The sequence below is a fragment of the Sciurus vulgaris genome (genome assembly GCF_902686455.1).
Source record: "Sciurus vulgaris genome assembly, chromosome: 13".
In the NCBI taxonomy this organism is placed as follows: Eukaryota; Metazoa; Chordata; class Mammalia; order Rodentia; family Sciuridae; genus Sciurus; species Sciurus vulgaris.
The window spans coordinates 99680912-99700882 of NC_136474.1; the positions used below are offsets into that span (position 1 = coordinate 99680912).

Genomic DNA, 19971 nt, shown 5'->3' on the forward strand with positions numbered 1-19971 from the left:
GAAAAGCTGTGTGTCTTTATTCACAGATGCCATGATTCTTGTAAACAGGAAAACCTAAGGAATCTACACATGACTATTACAACTAAAAAATGAATTGGCAGGGTTGCAGGATACAAGATAAATATACAGAAATAATTTGTATTTCTGTACACTAGCAGTGACCATCTTAAAGTGAAGTTAGAATAACAATTCCATTTATGATAATGTCAAAAAGAAAAAATACTTAGAAATAAATTTAGCTAAAGTGTGTGAAATTACATACTGAAAATAACAAAGCATTTTTTAAAATAATGAAGATCTGAATAAATGGAAAGTCATCTCATGTTCAAGACAGTATTGTTATGATGACGGCATTCTCCAAATGCATCTATAGGGTTAATCCAAAACCCCAATCAAAAATTAGCAGCTGACTCCTCCCACCCCCAGAAGTTGACAAGCTGATTCTAACCAGAGTAACCAGAATATCCTGGAAAAAGTAGATAAGAGTTGGGGTATTCAATTCCCCCATTTTTATGCTGAAATAATCAAGAAAGCATGGCACTGATACTAACATAGGTGTAAGTGGAATAGAATTGAGAGTCCAAAAGTAACATTTTCTAATTTATGATAAATTGACTCTCAACAAGGGTACCAACACAGTTTGATGGAGAAAGAAATTTTCAAGAAATGATGTTGGAATAACTGGATATCTACATGAAAAAGAACAAAGTTGAACCCCCTTCCTAACATCGAAGACAAAAAATAACTTAAAATGGATTATATACATAAATGTAAGAGCTAAAATTATAAGATTCCTAGAAGAAAATAGGTTAAAAAAAAATTTGTGACCCTGGATACCAAAAACTGAAATGACAAAGAAAAAATAGGTAAACTGAGTTATTGTCAAAATTTATAACTTTTGTGTATCAGAGGGCACAATGAGGAAATTAAAACGCTAACCTTTAATGGTAGAATATACAAGATCATATTTGTAAATTACATATTTTCCAAAGTGTCTGTATTCAGAATAAGTAAACAACTCAGGAACTAAATGACAATAACTTGGTTTAAAAGTGGATGAAGGATCTAATACATTTACTCAAAGAAATCAAAACGACTTGTAAGCACACGGAAAGATGCTCAGCAGCACTGTGGTTAGGGAAGTGCAAATTAAAACCACTAGCAGATGGCTACTGTCACCAAGGCAGAGGAGCATGTGCTAGTGGTGAAGGCATCTGCAATCTTAGCTGGTGGGTTTTAAAGTGGGGCAAACACTTGGTAGAACAGTTCAGCAGTTCCTTAAGATAGTGAAGTTACCATGTCACCAGAATAGTAGAGTTCATAGAGCCAGAAAGTAGATTAGTTTTTGCTAGGATTAGGAATAAGTGAGGCCTGAGAGATGAGTACAGATCTCCTAAAAAACAATGAATAGTGTACATTAGAAAGGTTGAGTTTTATGGCAAAACGTTGTTAGAGGTGAGTTAGATTCTGCCTATCAGTGGCTGTGTTTAGGAAGACCATTGCCAATAATAGATCACACAACCAGTTGTTCATGATTTCTTTTTCAACGTGTCCAAGAATGGCTTTAGGATCTTTCTCAAAATAGGGCTTCCAGTAAGTACTGAAAGTACACTGGCAAAATCCAGTAAGACATGTCATACTGTGGTAGATTGCTCACAGTTGCTGTGTGGCAGGGTCAAGCAGCCTTGAGTGGAAGACAGGGCTAGGGATCTGTCCATCTTCAGGTTGGGGACATGTACTTCTGTGAAAGGAACATAAGTAATAGGGAGCTTTTCTTCCCCCGAGTGTGATTGTAAGGGGAACGAGGCTGGGGAAGGGGATACTGGCTCAGTGTGGGGAGCGCTAAGGGGAGCGTGGCCAGGCTGGAGTGGTCAGGGGAGCATAGCCAGTGGTAGGAGTGAATATTTAGCACTACTGATGGGCGGTGGTAACAGCTTGTGTGGAGGACCGGGCTGTTCCTGGACCAAGGTGCGCAGGGGTGACTGGATAAGAGTACACAGGTTCCCGGGAGAGAAGGGATGGAGGGGTGAAAGGAAAGGAAAGACCACCCACCTCCTTCCAGAGTGGTTTGAGTCCAGTGTGGGGAAAGGAAATTGAGGTGAGTTGAGGGGTAGGGGGTATGGAAAGATTTCTGTGGTGCACAGTGTATACTAAAGGAGGAGAAAGCTGGTGTTTTTAGGAATGAATGGTTTTAGGACCGAAGGGTGGCTTTAGGACTTAGGAAAATGAGGTGGAGATTCAGGAGAGAGAGAGAACTTGTGACTGGTGGCTAAGAGGTAGGAGATGAATGGGTAAAGACAGTGCACCCTCTGACATAAGACCTGTCACACAAAAGGTTTTTTTATAGGATACTCAACAAAAAATGCCATTTATTGGCTACAGAAAACATTCTCCAGTGGCCTGCTTAATGGTATATAGAGGGGGAAAAATGTTGGATTGAAAGTTGCTAACCTATCAATGGAAATTCATCCGGTGTTTCTTTTCTATTTTTCTTTTTTTACTAGGGGTTGAACCTAAGGGTACTCAACTACTGGGCCACATCCCTGGCCCTTTTAAAATTTTGTTTTGAGATAGGGTCCTGCTAAGTTGATTAGGGCGCCTCTAACTTGGTGAGATTGGCCTTGAATTTGTGATCTTCTTACCTTACCTTCCCGAGCACTGGGTGCCTGGCCTGTGTTTGTTTATTTCCAGAGTAGGATGAAGCTGAGTCATGAGTAATATGCAGCCTGTTGAAGAGGTTTCCTTAACTGGGAGATGGACTTATCGGGAAACACACAGGCTGTTTTTCAGACAGTCCTTAGACACATGACTGGAACAGCAGGCTGCAGTGGGTTGTGGTGTCGAAGTTTTCTTTAGAGAGCCTCCAGGAATTCAGGATGCTTGCTTTTACTTGAAAGCAAGATGGAAAAGCACCATAACTGCACCTGTTCTCCAGTGCAGTTGTTGGGAAGTTGATCAGAGTTGGTGTTATGACTGAAACCCTCTCCTGCTCCTAAATGCTCTGGTCCTGCTGCAGAGATTCCAGTGTTGAGATTGTTTTAAGGTTTTCATGTCAGTCATTGTTAATGTGCTATTTGAATGCCTGAGTGTTCTAAATGTAATTCATGGGTTTACTGAAGATTGCTTCTTTTTCTTTAGATTACTGAGTATTTTCAGTTTTATGGGTTGGAATACATACAATAAGGAATTCAAAAGTTTTCTTTGGTACCATAAGGGCTTTTACCTTTTTACCCTTTTACTGTGTGTTATATTCCTTTGTAGTGTTTTTGTGGTTTCTTTTTGTTTTGTTTTCACTTATGTTTTGGAGAATAAATTGAAAATTTAAAAAAGTAACACTAAATAATACAAAATAATCCCATGCTTTTTTTGTTGTTGTTAAAATTCTGTTTTCTAAAATACCTTATTTTACTTTGTTTTATAGGGATTTGTCTTGGCTGTTACTATTACACGTGAAGCAATTGATGAATTTCGGCGTTTTCAGCGAGACAAAGAAGTAAATTCACAACTATATAGCAAGCTTACAGTAAGAGGTTAGCAAGACATTTTTAATCCTCTTTAGCATTCCTCCATGTAATCATCCTTTTAGAGTGAAAATGTGTCCTGATTCTGGTCTTGAAAATAGTGTTATATGATACCTAATTTTTTTTTTTTTTTTTTTTTTTTTTAATATGTAACCCATGCAGTTTCAGGGTTGTTTTGTTTTGTTTTGTTTTGCAGTTCTGGGGATCAGCTCCCAGGGTAGATTTTTTATAATTCTCTAGATGCTTGGATGTATACATGTGTTTCTTTACATATTTATATGTATATAATTTCATATTTTTATGTGTACACATAATCACATGTTCATTTCAATACATTACTTAGACACATGTGAGACCCAACTCATGTATACACATTTTTAATGAAGTGTAATAATACTGTGTCTAAAATTGCCTTTTGTTGTTGTTGTTATTTTTGCAGTACTGGAGAGTGACCCCACTGGTGCTCAACTATTGAACTACACTCTCAGCTGTTTTTATTTTTAGGGGGTTAGCAGGGGACAAGTTCTTGTTAATTGCCCAGGTTGGCTTGAACCTTACGCCTTCTGCCTCAGCCTCCTGAATTGCTTGGGTTACAGCAGGCCTGTGCTGATGTGCCTGACTCTGTATTACATTTTAGACTCACTCATAAAGATCAAACATCTATACCATGGTGTTAACCTTCAGTAAAAAGGCCTTTGAGCATTGGAAGTAAATGTTGTGCTCCATTGTAGTAATGGGTGCATGCACATTGATTCTTCAGACTTCCTTTAGGACTTTAACCCCTTTTAACTTAAGTTTTTAAAGAGCTATTTACGTGATTTTTAATCCATAGTTGAAAAAGAAGCCATGTATTGGGAAGAGAATGAGGGAAGCTATTACAAATAAGCATTGTGACAGTAGAAAAGTAACCATGATGCATTGGCAACAAGACACTGAAACACAGAAGGACAATTTATGATAACCCCAAAGTTTGTTGAAAATGAAATTCAGGGTAAATTTTGTACCTATGCTGTATATGTGGACAATGCAGTGAATTATTTACCTGAAATAGTCCCTTAAAAAATTACCTATTTTTAACACCTTATTGGGCTGTGTTTTAAAATTTATTTACTTAAGCTGGTGTGATGGTGCAATCCTATAATCCCAGTGACTTGGGAGGCTGAGGCAGAAGGATTACAAGTTCCAGAACAGCTTCAGCAGCTTAGCAATGTCCAAGTAACTTGGTGAGATCTTGTCTCAAAATAAAAAATAAAAAGTTCTGGGGATGTAGCTCAGTGGTAAAGCACCCGTGGGTTCAACTCCAGTACTAGAAACAACCAATCAACCATCCAAAACCAAAAAAAACAAAACCATCCACTTTAAATATATAGTTCATTGATTTTTTTTTTTTGTATTTCATACAAATCTTTAATTTTTCATACCTTACTTATATAGTATGGTTTCTTTAAAATTTTGCAAAATATATTATTTTTTATAGATTCCATTTTCATGCATTGATTTATTTTTAAATTTTTTTATTGTAAACAAATGGGATACATGTTGTTTCTGTGTGTACGTGGAGTAACAGCATACCAATTTGCATATTCATAAATTTACATAGAGTAATGATGTTTGATTCATTCCATTAATTTTTTTCCTTCCCCCCCACCCCTCCCACCTCTCTTTTCCCTCTATACAGTCCCTCCTTCCTCCATTCTTATCCCACTCCCACCCCCCATTAAGGGTCATCATCCGCTTATCAGTGAGAACATTCCTCTTTTGGATTTTTGAGATTGGCTTATCTCACTTAACATGGTATTCTCCAATTTCATCCATTTGCCTGCAAATGCCATAATTTTATTATTCTTTATAGCTGAGTAATATTCCATTGTATATATATACACCACAATTTCTTTATCTATTCATCAATTGAAGGGCATCTAGGTTGGTTCCATACTCTGGCTATTGTGAATTGTGCCGCTATGAACATTGATGTGGCTGTATCTCTGTAGTGTGCTGATTTTAAGTCCTTTGGGTATAGGCCAAGGAGTAGGATAGCTGGGTCAAATGGTAGGTCCATTCCAAGTTTTCTAAGGAATCTCCACACTGCTTTCCAGAGTGGCTGCACTAACTTGCAGTCCCACCAGCAATGTATGACTGTACCTTTTTCCCCACATCCTCACCAACACCTTGCATATAAAAATGCTGTAGATTTATGCGTGTTGATTTTATAGCCTGCTATTTTGCTGAATTCATTGATGAGGTCTAGAAGTTTTCTGGAAGAGGTTTGTGGGTCCTCTAAATATAGAATCATGTCATCCACAAATAGTGACAGCTTAAGTTCCTCTTTTCCTATTCGTAACCCTTTAATTTCTTTAGTCTGCCTAATTGCTCTGGCTAGAGTTTTGAGGACAATGTTGAATATTGTGAAAATATTCAACAATGTGGTGAAAGAGGACATTCCTGTCTAGTTCCTGTTTTCAAAGGGAATGGTTTCAGTTTTTCTCCATTAAGAATGATGTTGTCCATGGGCTTAGCATAAATAACCTTTACAATGTTCAGGTATGTTCCTATTATCCCTATTTTTTCTAGTGTTTTGAGCATGAAAGGGTTTTGTATTTCGTTGAACGCTTTTTCTGCGTCAATTGAAATAACCATATGATTCTTATCCTTAAGTCGATTGACATGATGGATTATGTTTATTGATTTACCGATGTTAAACCATCCTTGCATTCCAGGAATGAACCCCACTTGATCATGGTGCACAATTTTCTTAATATGTTTTTGGATTCGGTTTGCCAATATTTTGTTAAGGATCTTTGCATCTATATTCATCAAGGATATTGGTCTAAAATTTTCTTTCCTTGATGTGTCTTTGCCTGGTTTGGGTATGAGGGTGATATTAGCTTCATAGAATGAGTTTGGTAGGGTACCCTCCTTTTCTATTTCCTGGAATACTCTGAGAAGTATTGGAATGAGTTCTTCTTTGAAGGTCTTGTAGAACTCAACTGAGAATCTGTCTGGTCCTGGGCTTTTCTTGGATGGTAGATTTTTAATGACTTCTTCTATTTCATTGCTTGATACTGATCTGTTTAAATCGTGTATGTCCTCCTGGTTCAGTTTGGGAGGAGCATATGTCTCTAACAATTTGTCAATGTCTTCGGTAGTTTATATTTTGTTGGAATACAGATTTTCAAAGTAGCTTCTCATTATGTTCTGTATCTCAGTGGTGTCTGTTGTGATATTTCCTTTTTCATCATGAATTTTAGTAATTTGAGTCTTCTCTCTCCTTCTCTTTGTTCGTGTGGCTAAGGGTTTATCTATTTTGTTTACTTTCTCAAAGAACCAACTTTTTGTTATGTCAATTTTTTGAATAGTTTCTTTTGTTTCAATTTCATTGATTTCAGCTCTGATTTTAATTATTTCCTGTCTTCTACTACTTTTGCTGTTATTCTGTTCTTCTTTTTCTAGAGCTTTGAGCTGTAATGTTAGGTCATTTAATTGTTGACTTTTCATTCTTTTCTGGAATGCGCTCCATGCAATGAATTTTCCTCTTAGTACCGCTTTCATAGTGTCCCAGAGGTTTTGATATGTTGTATCATCATTCTCATTGACCTCTAAGAATTTTTTAATCTCCTCCCTGATGTTTTTTGTTATCCATGTTTCATTCAATAGCATTTTATTTAGTCTCCAAATGTTGGAGTGATTTCCTTTTTTTACTTTGTCATTGATTTCTACTCTCAGTCTATTATGATCTGATAGAACGCAAGGCAGTATCTCTGTTTTTTTGCATTTACTAAGGGCTGCTTTGTGGCATAACATATGGTCTATTTTCGAGAAGGTTCCATGTGCTGCTGAGAAGAAAGTGTATCCGCTCGTTGATGGATGGAATATTCTATATATGTCTATTAAGTCTAGGTTATTGATTGTGTTATTGAGTTCTATGTTATTGAGATTGTGTTATTGAGTTCTATGGTTTCTTTGGTTGGATTTTGTTTGGAAGATTTTGTTTGGTGACAGCGGTGCGTTAAAGTCACCCAGAATTATTGTGTTGTGGTCCATGTGATTCTTGAAATTGAGGAGGATTTGTTTGATGTACAGGGATGCACCATTGTTTGGGGCATAAATATTTACTATCGTTATGTCTTCCTGATTTATGGTTCCCTTAAGCAGTATGAAAAGTCCTTCTTTATCCCTTCTGACTAACTTTGGCTTGAAGTTCACTTTATCTGATATAAGGATGGAAACCCCCACTTTTTTACTGGGTCCATGTGCATGGTAGGTTTTTTCCCATCCCTTCACCTTTAGTCTGTGGATGTCTTTTTCTATGAGATGAGTCTCTTGCAGGCAGCATATTGTTGGGTCTGTCTTTTTAATTGATTCTGCCAGTCTGTGTCTTTTGATTGAGGAGTTTAGGCCATTAACGTTCAGGGTTATTATTGAGAAATGATTTGTATTCCCAGTCATTTGGCTTATTTTTGGTTTTTAAGTTGGCTTGGTTTCTCCTTTGAGTGGTTTTTCTCTAAGGTAGTTCCTCCCTTTGCTGACCTCCATTGTTGTTTTTCATTTCCTCCTCATGGAATATTTTGTTGAAAATATTCTGTAGTGCAGGCTTTCTATTTGTAAATTCTTTTAACTTTTGTTTATCATGGAAGGATTTTATTTCATCTTCAAATCTGAAGGTTAGTTTTGCTGGGTATAGGATTATTGGTTGGCAACCATGTTCTTTCAGAGCTTGAAATATGTTGGTCCAGGCCCTTCTAGCTTTTAGAGTCTGGGTTGAGAAGTCGGCTGCTATCCGTATTGGTCTCCCCCTATATGTAATCTGATGCTTTTCTCTCGCGGCCTTCAAAATCCTATCTTTATTTTGAATGTTAGGCATTTTCATTATAATGTGCCTTGGTGTGGATCTGTTGTGATTCTGTGCATTTGGTGTTGTGTACGCCTCTTGTGTTTGATTTTCCATTTCATTCTTCAGGTTTGGGAAATTTTCTGATATTATTTCATTGAATAGGTTGTTCATTCCTTTGGTTTGTATCTCTGTGCCTTCCTCAATCCAAATAATTCTTAAATTTGGTCTTTTCATGATGTCCCATAGTTCTTGGAGATTCTGTTCATGATTTCTTACCATCTTCTCTGTTTGGGCGACCTTATATTCAAGATTCAATATTTTGTCTTCATTGTCTGAGGTTCTGTCTTCCAAGTGGTCTAGTCTGTTGGTGATGCTTTCCATTGAGTTTTTTATTTGGTTTATTGTCTCCTTCATTTCAAGGATTTCCCTTGGGTTTTTTTTAGAATCTCTATCTCTTTGTTGAAATGATCTTTTGCTTCCTGCAGGTGCTCCTTCAGCTTATTGGTATTATCATTCATTGCCTGCATTTGCTCTCTTATCTCATCCTTTGCTTTGTGAATCATCTTAATCATGTATAATCTGAAGTCCTTTTCTGACATTTCATCTTACTGTCATTGGATTCTATTACTATAGAATCTAGATTTGTTTGGATCATTTTCTTCCCTTGTTTTTTCATGTTGTTCATGTATCTTCCCCTCTAGCGCTGCAGATCTGGGGGATTGGAGATTTTCCCCTATAGGCTTATAGTGGCCCTATAAGTTTCCAAAACCCTTTCTTTAAGGGGAGATCAATATTAGCAGTGCCCAAATCAGACACTATGCGCTCCTAGACCAAATAGCCCCCATGGGGACAATAACAAAATTGTCAAAATAAACAAAATGAGTTCAAATGTTATCTTTGGTAAAACAAACAGGTCTGCGATAAGGTCTGCAGTTTCTAATGGAGGACAAAGAGGATGCCGAGGGATGTGGAATATGGCTGTTAATGGGATAGAAAAGAATATACAGAAGTTCTATAAAATACAAAGAGTGAGAGTGTAATCAAAGAAATTGAATGTTAGCATGCAAATAAGGGAGAAAGAGACTCTGAGGGAACAGGTAAATAAAAGGAAAAGAAAGCAAGAAACGTAAAGAAATAAAAACTTAATTTTTTTTAAAAAGGAGAAAAAAGAAAATCTACTGTATAACAGTCATATACTAATGAAACCTCCCAGTGTTCAGTAGCCTGATGTATGAGAGGTACCTGACAATGAGCTTGAAGCCTCCAGCAGGCATCTCAGGATGGGATTTGCCCCACCCGAAGATCGGAGGTACTGCTTCCAGGATTATCCAAGATGGCTGCTCTGGCTTCCAAATGTGTTGGCAAATGGGCAGCTGCAGCTCAGGGTTGGAAGTGGTCAGCTGGAGGTCCTGGAGACAGGATGCAGTTGGTCCGGCAGGGTTCCTGGAGGTCAGGTGTGTTTGGTGTGGTTGTGGGATCCTGGAGGCTGGGAGCAATCAGTTGGTCTGGGTCCCCGGTGATAGGGCGCAGTCAGTTGGTCTGGGGGTCCTGGTGGCAGGGAGCAGTCAGTTGATGTGAGGGCCCCAGAGGCAGGGAGTGATGGGTTGGGCTAGTTCATTGATTTGTGATACATTCGGAAAGCTACACAGATGTTTGTAGAACATTTGTAACATTACAGAAAGACAATGTGAATACTCAGCAGCTGTTCCTCATTCTCCTCCTTCCCTGCCCCCCTGATCATGCAGCCGAGGACCACTATTTTACTTTCTGTGTCTATGGTTTTACCTACTCCGGACATTTTATATAAATGAAATTATACATTATGTGATCTTTTGTCACTGACTTCTTTCATTTGACATGTTTTTAGGATTTATCCATGTTGTAGCATGAAATTTTCCTTTTCCTTGACAGATAACATTCCACTGTTACAATAAACCATATTTTGCTTTTTTATTCATCCGTGGATAGACATTTGAGGTGTTTCTGCTCTGTGACTATTGTAAATAACATTACTATGCACATTTGTAGACAGACTTTTGTGTGAATAGTATAAGATTTCTTTTGGATGTGTTTCCGGGAGTAAGATTGCTAGATTAGAAGATGACCTGTGTTTAGCATTTTGAAGAATCACTGCCCCATTTTCCCGGTTGGTTGCGTTCTCACCAGCAGTGCATGAGGGCTCCAGTTTTACCACACCTTCCTCAACACTTATTAGGGTTTCCCTTTGTTTTTGTTTTTGTTTTTAGTTGTAGATGGATATGATATCTTTATTATTCATTTTTATGTGGTGCTGAGGATTGAACTGAGTGCTTCACGCATGCTAGGCAAGTGCTCTACCACTGAGCCACAACCCCAGCCACACAGCCATTACTTTTTGATTTTAGTGGGTGTGAAGGTAATATCTTATTGGTTTGATCCTGTTACCCTGGTGACTTATGATGTCATGTGCTTTATTGGCTATTTGTGTATCTTTGGGTAAATGTTCAGATTCTTTACCCACTTTTTAAAATTTTTTTCCATATGGTACTGGGATTGGACGTGGGGTATTCTACTGTGAGCTATATCTCCAGCCTTTTTTATTTTTTATTTTGGGACAGGGTCTTGCTAAGTTGCCCAGATTGGTCTTGAACTTGTGATGCTTCTGCCTCAACCTTCTGAGTAGCTGGGATTACAATAGTATGACACCGTGCCTGACTTTCTTCAGGCAATTTTTAATTGACTGTTTCAGTTGCTGAGTTCTTTGTATTTTCTGAATTAAGTCCCTTGTCAGATTTATTATTGCAGATTTTCTCTCCCATTCTCTGGGCTGTATCTTTACTTTGTTGATTATATCCTCTGATGCATAAATGTTTTAATTTTCATGAAGTGCAGTTCTGTTTTTTTTTTTTTTTTTCCTTCTCCTATTGTTGCTTATATTTTTGGAGTTGTATCAAAGAAACAATTGGTTAGCCTAACTTCACAGTGACTTCTGTTTTCTTCTTGGATTTTTGTGCTTTTAACTCTGACATTTAGTTTTGTGGTTCATTTTCAAAGTAGTTTTTTTTATGCTGTAAGAGAGGGGTCCACATTTTCTTTTGCTTGGATATCAAGTTACTTAGTATCATTTGTCAAAAAAACTTTTTTTTTCTCTATTGACTTGAAAAATTATTAAAAAGCTTTAATACTTGCGATGGTGGCATGGCAGAGAAAATATAAGTTCTAGAAAAGAAGGCAAACTTTAACTTCAGTTTTGGGAAAAAAGAACCCCAAATGACCTAGTAAATTAGGTATAATTTGCAGGGTATGTTTAAGAACATAATGTAGGTCTTAGCTTATTTAAGAAATATTTAAAAAATCGTTTTAACTGTGGCATTTGGACTTAGCAGAGATTTTTTTGGTGTATTAGTTGTTCAGTTGAGAACTATGTGGAGCATTGGTGAGAAAGGCAGAGTAGGTAGCACCATGTGCTCAACCTTCCACAGAAATATTGAAAATCAAGCAGAAACCATTGAACCACCCTGGTTAGAGCTCTGGAAAACACTCAGGTTTCTGGCAGCCATGTGGTTGCTGGATCTAGGAAGAAGCAACTCAAAAAATGGTATATAGCTTTTATTCTTTTTTTTTCCTTTTACCTGCAATTGCCCTGGACCCAGGCATTCTGCAGTAAGTGTTAAAGGTGCAGTGTAGAAATTATTTAAAAAGAATGATTATCCATCTAGCCAGTCTGTGAATGACTTGAGGCACTGACCCAAGACTTTTGTTTAATCCACTTGGATCTCAGTACAGAAAAGCAGAAAACCAGCAGGCATTTCTCAAGTGTTTGGTAGCTTAATGAGCAGCCACCATAGCCTGGGGCAAAAGATTACAACTATTTCGGACATTAGAGTGTCAAATGCCAGGTAGAAAAAACTGGAGAGAAAATGTCTTTGGGAAATTTGGTTATTCAGACACACCTGTGCAGGCTGGGGAGTTTCTAGTGCCACATGAAGACAGAACTGGAGGAATGTCAGAAAAGACCTGAGAGGTTCTGGGTTCAGTGTAGGTAGGAAGTAAAGGCTAAGGCAGAGTCGTAAAGTAAATGGTGCGCTGTTTGCTAGCTCCTAAAGGTGACCTGGGATGTAGCACCAATCTACAAATACTGAGAGAGGTTTTATTTTGTTTCCTCCCTGTCCCCTTCCTCACATTCAAAGAAATCTCGGTCAAAAACAAATGGTCCGGCTTCATACAAGCTAACGGAAGAGAGACTTAAGAGAGTACACTTGACAGAGAATATATTCCTTACAAAAATTGCCTAGAAAAACCCACTAAACAACTACAGCACGTAGAAAGCAACAAAACTAACCCAGAAAAGGAAGAAAATATCTAAACATCTCATTTCCAACATTATTGTTTAGTTTCCCACAGAAATTTATGAAGGTGCAAAGAAACACAGAAGAAATTAATAGAGGAAATCTTTGAGGAAGTACTGACGTTGGACTTAACAGACAAAGAATTTAGTTCAGTTGTCTAAAGTGTGCTCACGGAACTAAAGGGAGCTGTGGGGACATGCTGATAGAGAATATGATGTATGAACAAATAGACGATATTAGTGAAGGTGTAGAAATAATATAAATGATGCAAATGAATTCTGCAGCTGACAAATATGATGAATACTCATTGGAGGGTTTCAGTAGATTTGAGGAGGCTGAAGAATCAATGACCTTGAACCTGAGTTAGTTGAAATGAGCCACTTTGAAGAGCAGAACCAATGAATAAAAAAGAGCATTCTTCAGAGATCTGTGGGACAACATGAAGTGTACATGTGCACATATCATGTCAGTGGAAAGAGAGGACAGAGGGAAAGAGAGAGAACAAGGAAATGAAGAGTGGCCAGGTACTTCCTTAGTTTAATAAAAGACACGAATCTGTGTATTCAAGATGTTCACAGAGCGTCTAGAAGGTGAAACGCAAAGAGATCCACTTGCAGATATGTAGACTATTGAAACTTGAAGACCAAGAGAATATCTTTGGGAGCAAGAGAGAAGGGATTGATCACATTACAAGGGTACTCTGGAACATCAGAGACCTTGTAGGTCTGAAGGGAATGGGATGATGTTTTAAAAATAATGAAGGAAAAATACTGTCAGTTAAGAATCCAGTAAAAACATCATTCAAAAACTGATAGAGAAATTAAGCCATTCCAAGATAAATAAAAACTGATAAACTTTTGCCCATCTGACATTACCAATAAAGTGAAAAGATGAACAACTTATAAAATGGAGAAAATATTTATAAATCGTATATATGTGTGATAAATGCCCAATATCCAGAATGTTAAGAATTCTCACAGTTCAACAACAAAAAGATAACCTATTTTTAAAATGTGCAAAATATCTGAATAGGCATTTCTCCAAAGAAGATTCAGAAATGGCCAACAAGCATATGAAATGATGCTCAGCTTATGTCATTAGTTCATAAGGAAAAGGTACATCAGAACCACAGCAGGATACCACCACATACCACTAGGCTGGCTGTTGTGTAAAAGCTGTAAAATAACAAGGGTTGGAGAGCATCTGGAGAAATTGGAACCTACATCGTTGCAGGCATGTTTTTAGCAGCAGTGGAAAACTTTTTGTAGTTCTCAAGCACATTTCTTGTAGAAATAAACTGGAAAAATGTTCTCTATCTTTTTCTTTTGTGAACTTCTTATTTTAAACACATTAATAAAGAAAGCATCTACTTGGTTGGAAGCAGAAGATATTTTAAGTAGAATATTATCTCAATAACCCTGGAATGATTTTGAGTTGACTCTGTTTCATTTCCTGATAAACTATGTAGAAATTATCTATACCTGTTGCTGTTACTTTACTTCCTTTCTCTTTGTTTATGACTGCTTTTTATGACTGCTTTTATTATTTATCACCATCTCCTGTGAGGCAATGCTAGAGGCATTGAATTGAGGAAGGGGAAATGGAGTAGATCTGTTGTCAGCAACTCTTGGAGAACTTCTAGCTGTGTGCCCATTGGCATCTTGGAATCAGTGCTTTTCCCTTTGCTAGGTCGAGGTGTATCAATTATATGTCTTGACTGTAAGTGTCCAGTGGGCTAGAATGTGATTTATTTTTATGAGTATTTATTATCTATGTTGTGCTAGGAACCATGATAATTTCATAAGATTAAAACATGAATTAGTCCTCAACTTTGTTTTTAAAGAGTTCATGCAGTGTTTTGTGCAGACAGGATCAATTTCAATTAGCCACCAAGTCTCAGCAGGACTATCACTTTTAGTGTATATTCCAAACATAAAATAATAGATAATCCGGCTTTATACTTAGAATGAAAGTTGAGTAGGTTCTTCGCTGGTTACTTCCTACAGCTTCTGATGATGGTTTTCCACTATGCTTTAGCTGTTTCTTGGAATAGTTGTCATTTCTTTTGACACAGTTTAAAGTATTCAAACATAAGTGTGAAAAGAAGTCTTTGACCTTATGTAATGCTGTGTGAGTGTGTGTGCATGTGAACGTGAGAGGATCTGTACTTGTCACATGCCTCTTGTATTCCAGTCTGCTTGCCAAGAGGAATGTGGTCCTTGTCAAGTACAGAGTCATCCTGTTTTAGTGTCTTTGATTCATTTACATCAACATCTTGTAATTATACAAAACTTATATTAGAATCTTGACTTTTTTAACTTGACTTTTTTTAACATAGCTCAATAAAATTTTTTGTCTTCTTTCAGTGAAGTTCTTACATTTGTGAGTGATAATTACTCCTTAGAAATGCAAGTCAAGAGGTTTTTGAGTCCCTGAGTAGACCTTTTGTGGATTGCCCATGCAGTGTGTACACTTCCTAAGGGAAGTCGAAAATGTAGTGGATTTTATAGGTTGCCACACTTCCTGCTTGGCAGAAGGGACCTCTCTTTGTGGCCGTCCTAAGATACTCCAGTCTTGGCTGAGTTGGCTCATGAGGAATTGCTTGGGGACCCGATATACTTGAAGTATTCAGAGTTAATTGCTGTGGTCCCCTGCTCAGACGCACATTGATGGTCTTGCTTATTTTATTTATCCACATCATCTTGTTTGTTCACTTCTGTGAGTTTAGATGAAATGGAAAAATGGATATTTAAAAACCATTTGTGTGTGTAATCCAGCAGCCCTCCCTTACCTGCAGTTGTGCTTTGGTTTCAGTTCAGTGATCCAAAAATATATAATAGAGAATTCCAGAAATAAAGAATTTAAAAGTTTTAAATTACGTGCTGTGCTGCGTAACACAGTGAAGTTTGGCACTGTTCTGCTCTGTTCCTTCCTGATGTGAGTGATGCCTTTGTCTGCTCCATCCACACTGTGTGTCCTCCTGGTAGGAGCTGTCTCAGGTATTGGACTGTGGTGATTTTGCAGTGCTCATGTCCAGGTAACCCTTGTGTTAGCTAACCACGGTCCCCAAACGCAAGAGCAGCGATGCTGCAACTTGGATGTGCCAAGGAGAAGCTAGGAGGAGCTTCCTTTAAGTGCAAAGTACAGATTTTCTAAGGAGGAAGAATGTGTGTGTGTTAAGATTGTGAAGATTTACAGTTAAGAATGAATCTTCTCTGAAATTGGGAAGAAGGAAAAAGAAATTTGTGCTCGGGCTGCTGTCTCACCTAGACTGCAAGTTATGGCCCCAGTGTGTAATACGTGCTTAGTTAAAGTGAACAAGGCCTTTAATGTTAGGCTTTGGTGCTGCCCGGGGTTTCTTCTGGGAACATAGGCCCTGAGGTTGAGAGGAACAACTGTGTAGTCAAGAGTGCTGCTCTGTAAGCCTGCTTTGCTTTTCACACGTCATGCCTCTCCTTGTAGTGTCCTCGAGTCATCCTTATGGTCTATGTTTGAGAAGCGAGCAGCATTTGACAAGGACCCATCCCTGGTGCCTCATTCAGGAGCGTTCAGTCTGCTTTATGGTATTTCTGACAAATGCTTTATGTTCATTATGTCATTTGCTTCCCCGTGGCTGGACCAAGGTAGATAGGCATACCCAGGAATGGACATGGCTACTTAGATGTGTTTGTATGCTCGAGGATGTATGTTTAGGTATTTAAATGGATATGGAAACTCAAATTACTACTGTTTTATTCTCAGGTCACACTTAAAGGGTTTGTATGAATTCATTTCTTCATGAAATGAACTTAAAAAGGGTTAACTTAAAAAATATGATCATTTGGACATTAGGGCCTAGAGTATATTAAATATAATTTCAAAAATGCTGATTTGCTAACACTATGACTATAAGAGATAAGAATTTAAATTAGGATGTAGACAAATTTATCTTAAGCCACAATATCTCTTTAGGAAACTAGCAGTTCTAGAAATTGAATGAGTTCAATTGCTATGTGATATTTATTGTTAAGTGTTCCGTTAGGATAAATCTAAACATTTTATCGTACCAAGTGAGCTAAAAATGTTTCTCACCAAAAAGTTCTTCAATTTTAATCTCTGCCTAATGTTTTATAATGATATTGTCTCTGAAATTTTAATCAATGAAGAAATGAGTTACCCAGCACAGTGAAAAGAGAACAAGAGTTGAAGTCCTAAAGTTCATCTTTCACATGTTGCCTTACTCTAAGGTATTGTTGGATGTAGTGCTTATTGTCCAGGTAATTTTGGTAAATAGAGCACCAGTTCCCTTATTACCATATAACATTAAACGGTAGAAGATACAATAATGTAATTCTTTTGGTAAGAATTTTTTTAGACCTTTATTTTTATTTATTTATTTTTATGTGGTGCTGAGGATCAAACCCAGTGCTTCACGTGTGCCAGGTAAGCGCTCTACCACTGAGCTACAGCCTCAGTCCAAGAATATAATTCTTAATCCTTATTTTGTTCTCTTTTACTTATTTCAGTGATTTGAGGGAATTTTCCCATGGTATATAAAGAGGGCTATTTTTTCTTGTAGAAGCACAGATCCCTTTGTGTGTGTGTACTTGCTTTTTTTTTTTCCTTAAATTGATCAAACTGCTGTCGTATACTTGTTTTACTTAACATCATGGCTGCATCACATCTTTAGGTATTTTTCCATATGTCACTTAATGGTATAGTAGTTGATCTTACAGTCAAGTGATCTTTGTACACTTGGGTTTCAGAACAGTGGATGAGCATCCTTCATGTTCATTTAGCCTCAGGAACTTAATGAACAAATGAGAAAATGAACCTTTACAAAACAATAATGTATACTGAATGCCCCTGAATGAAATTTGGGGATGGATTCCTTTCAAATGCTATTCAGATCTCAAGCCACAGACAATAAAGATAAAGTACAGTGCGAGAAAAGGCACTGCCTGAGATGAACATGTGAAAAGCTGAGCATGTTCACAGAATTGCTTTGGCTGTCCCTGGCTCTCCACAGGGATGTGTTACATTTTTGTTGACTGAACTCCACTGATAGTAGTAGACCATACCTCTTCACGCCCTTCACTCTTACTTCGGGTGTGTGTGTGGATATACATACCCTCACTGACCCTATCCCAGTGTTTTGGGTCACTAGAGGAATCAGATCTGTGTTCTCAGCCTTTATCTAGTCTTTAACTGGATTAGGCTGTTATTTCCCAGCAGCTCTGCACTTCCTGGTCAAGAGTCTTTCCTCAGTGCCAGGCCAAGCCCTATGGCCAATCCCACTTCTACCTACACCCCTACCACACCCCCAGCCCCAGCCCCTATCTACATCCACCTTCACCCCTAACTTCCCTTGCACCCCCCACTCACTCCACTTCCTCTTCCGGCCCCCACCACTGCCTCCACCTCTGCCTGAACTCCACCTCCATGTGCATCTCCATCCCCACCTCCAGCCCCAGCTGTAACATTCTGATCTTATTCTTATTGTAGCTATCTGTTCTGGACCTCACTTTTCTTGACTGAAGCAGGATATGACCTCCTCACCACTCCCTCTTTTCTATGCACTATTCACAAAAATTCTTTTAAAAGGTGAGTTTGAGGCTCCAATGTAGCTCCGTTGTAGAGTGCCTAACTAGCATGTTCAGGACCCTGGGTTTGATCTCTGACACCACACACACAAAAAGAATAAATAAATAGAATTTGAAACTGGGCATGGTGGTACATACCCATTATCCCAGTGCCTGGGGATAGGGTGTGGTGGAGGATCACAGGATTGAGGGCAGCTTCAGCAAGACCCTGTCTCAAAAAATAAAAAGGGCTGAGGATATAGCTCAATGGGAGAGTTCCCCAGGATTGAGTCCCCAGTGCTGGCGGGGATGGTGGGGGGAGGAAGTGAATTCAGTTATCATTTTGCTTAAAATCCTTTGGTTTCTATTAGAATTCCTGAGGAAGAAGGCTTAAGTCCTGTGACACACAGGCACTTTGTGTTCTGGTCCTGGCTCTCCACTCTAGCTTCTGTGATTTCCAGATGGGACATACTGCTCTTTCCATCCTGACGTGTTTTTTTCCCTCTCCCCACTGCTGATTGACCCAGGGGTGATCACCACTGAGCCATGTCTCTCGCCCTTCTTCCTCTTCTTCTTCCCCTTCTCCTTCCTTTTTTTTTTTTCTCTCTTTTTTTTTTTTTTTTTGTTTGTTTGTTTTGAGACGGGGTCTAGCTAAGTTGCTGAGCTGACTTAGAACTCAAGCGTTTCCTGCCTCAGTCTCCCGAGCCAGTGGGATCACAGGTGTGGTCACCGCACCCGGCTGTTTTTCCACCTTGAAGATGCTTGCCTGCCTTCTCCCCTTTAAGCCCTTGGCAAGGACCAGTCATTCTATCTTGGTATTCTTGTCCTGTTGCCTACTTTTTGCGTGATTTCTACTTTCCTACTGAGAACAGAAGTTTTTATTGAAGGCCCTTTCTAAGAAAGATTTCCTGGGTCTCTTCGGATGTCCTCTCACATGCATGTCTTGTGCCCTTCTCTTCCCCAGGTGTATGTTCCAGGGCCTCTCCAGGTATGTGCCCTGTGGGGTCCCGTCCTTCCCTTTGCCTTGTGTACATCCCATAGACTGTTGTCTCTTCCTCCCCCCACGTTGTCCATGATGGCCTTCTATCCACGCCCCCCCATGTAGTTTCTGGAGTCTCCTGTCCCTCCCTCCCCACCATGTGTTGTCCATGGCCTCCTATTGCTCCCTCCCCTAATGTGTTTGTTGTCCCATGACCTCATGTCCTTCACTTTGGTGGCAGTTGTTGCTCTGGTGATTGATTCTGCTCTGTGAGGTTGTATTACTAGAGTCCTAGGCCAGAGGTCTTATTCTGAGTATCCAACAAATGAGGTCTGACCACTTATCCCCAGAACCAAACAGAAAAGGTCATGGTGAAAAAACATGAGGGGAGCTTACATCAGCATAGCTGCACTGGGAAGACACGGACCCATAGTCTTTGCCCTGTCTTCCAGGGGCTGACAATGTCTTTGAGGCTTTAAAGAAAGGGGAATGGGGTCAAGGATTGGGGGTTTGTATAACTGAAGGCTTTGCACAACTGCCAGAATAAGTGAACTTGATTAGGTGTGGTGTGTCCATCATTATCTCAGGAATGGTCAGGCGATGCATTGTCCAAGATACTAAAGTTGAGATTAGCCGTAGCAACTTGGTGGAATCCTGTCTCAAAATAAAATTAAAAAATGGGACTGGGCATTTGGCTTAGTAGTAGATGGCCCCTGAGTTCAATCTTTAGTACCCCTACTCTCACGCTCAG

General features: G+C 38.8%; 1 protein-coding gene across 8 annotated transcripts in view; it reads left to right on the plus strand.

The window, feature by feature from the left end:
- The window catches only part of ATP9B (ATPase phospholipid transporting 9B (putative)), a 251906-nt gene that overhangs the window by 32575 nt on the left and 199360 nt on the right, over positions 1-19971 (plus strand). For all 8 annotated transcript variants that reach the window (XM_079109169.1, XM_079109170.1, XM_079109167.1 and 5 more), the window contains one exon: positions 3422-3530. In XM_079109169.1, the coding sequence (XP_078965295.1) occupies positions 3422-3530 (109 nt within the window). The remainder of the gene's footprint in view (positions 1-3421; positions 3531-19971) is intronic.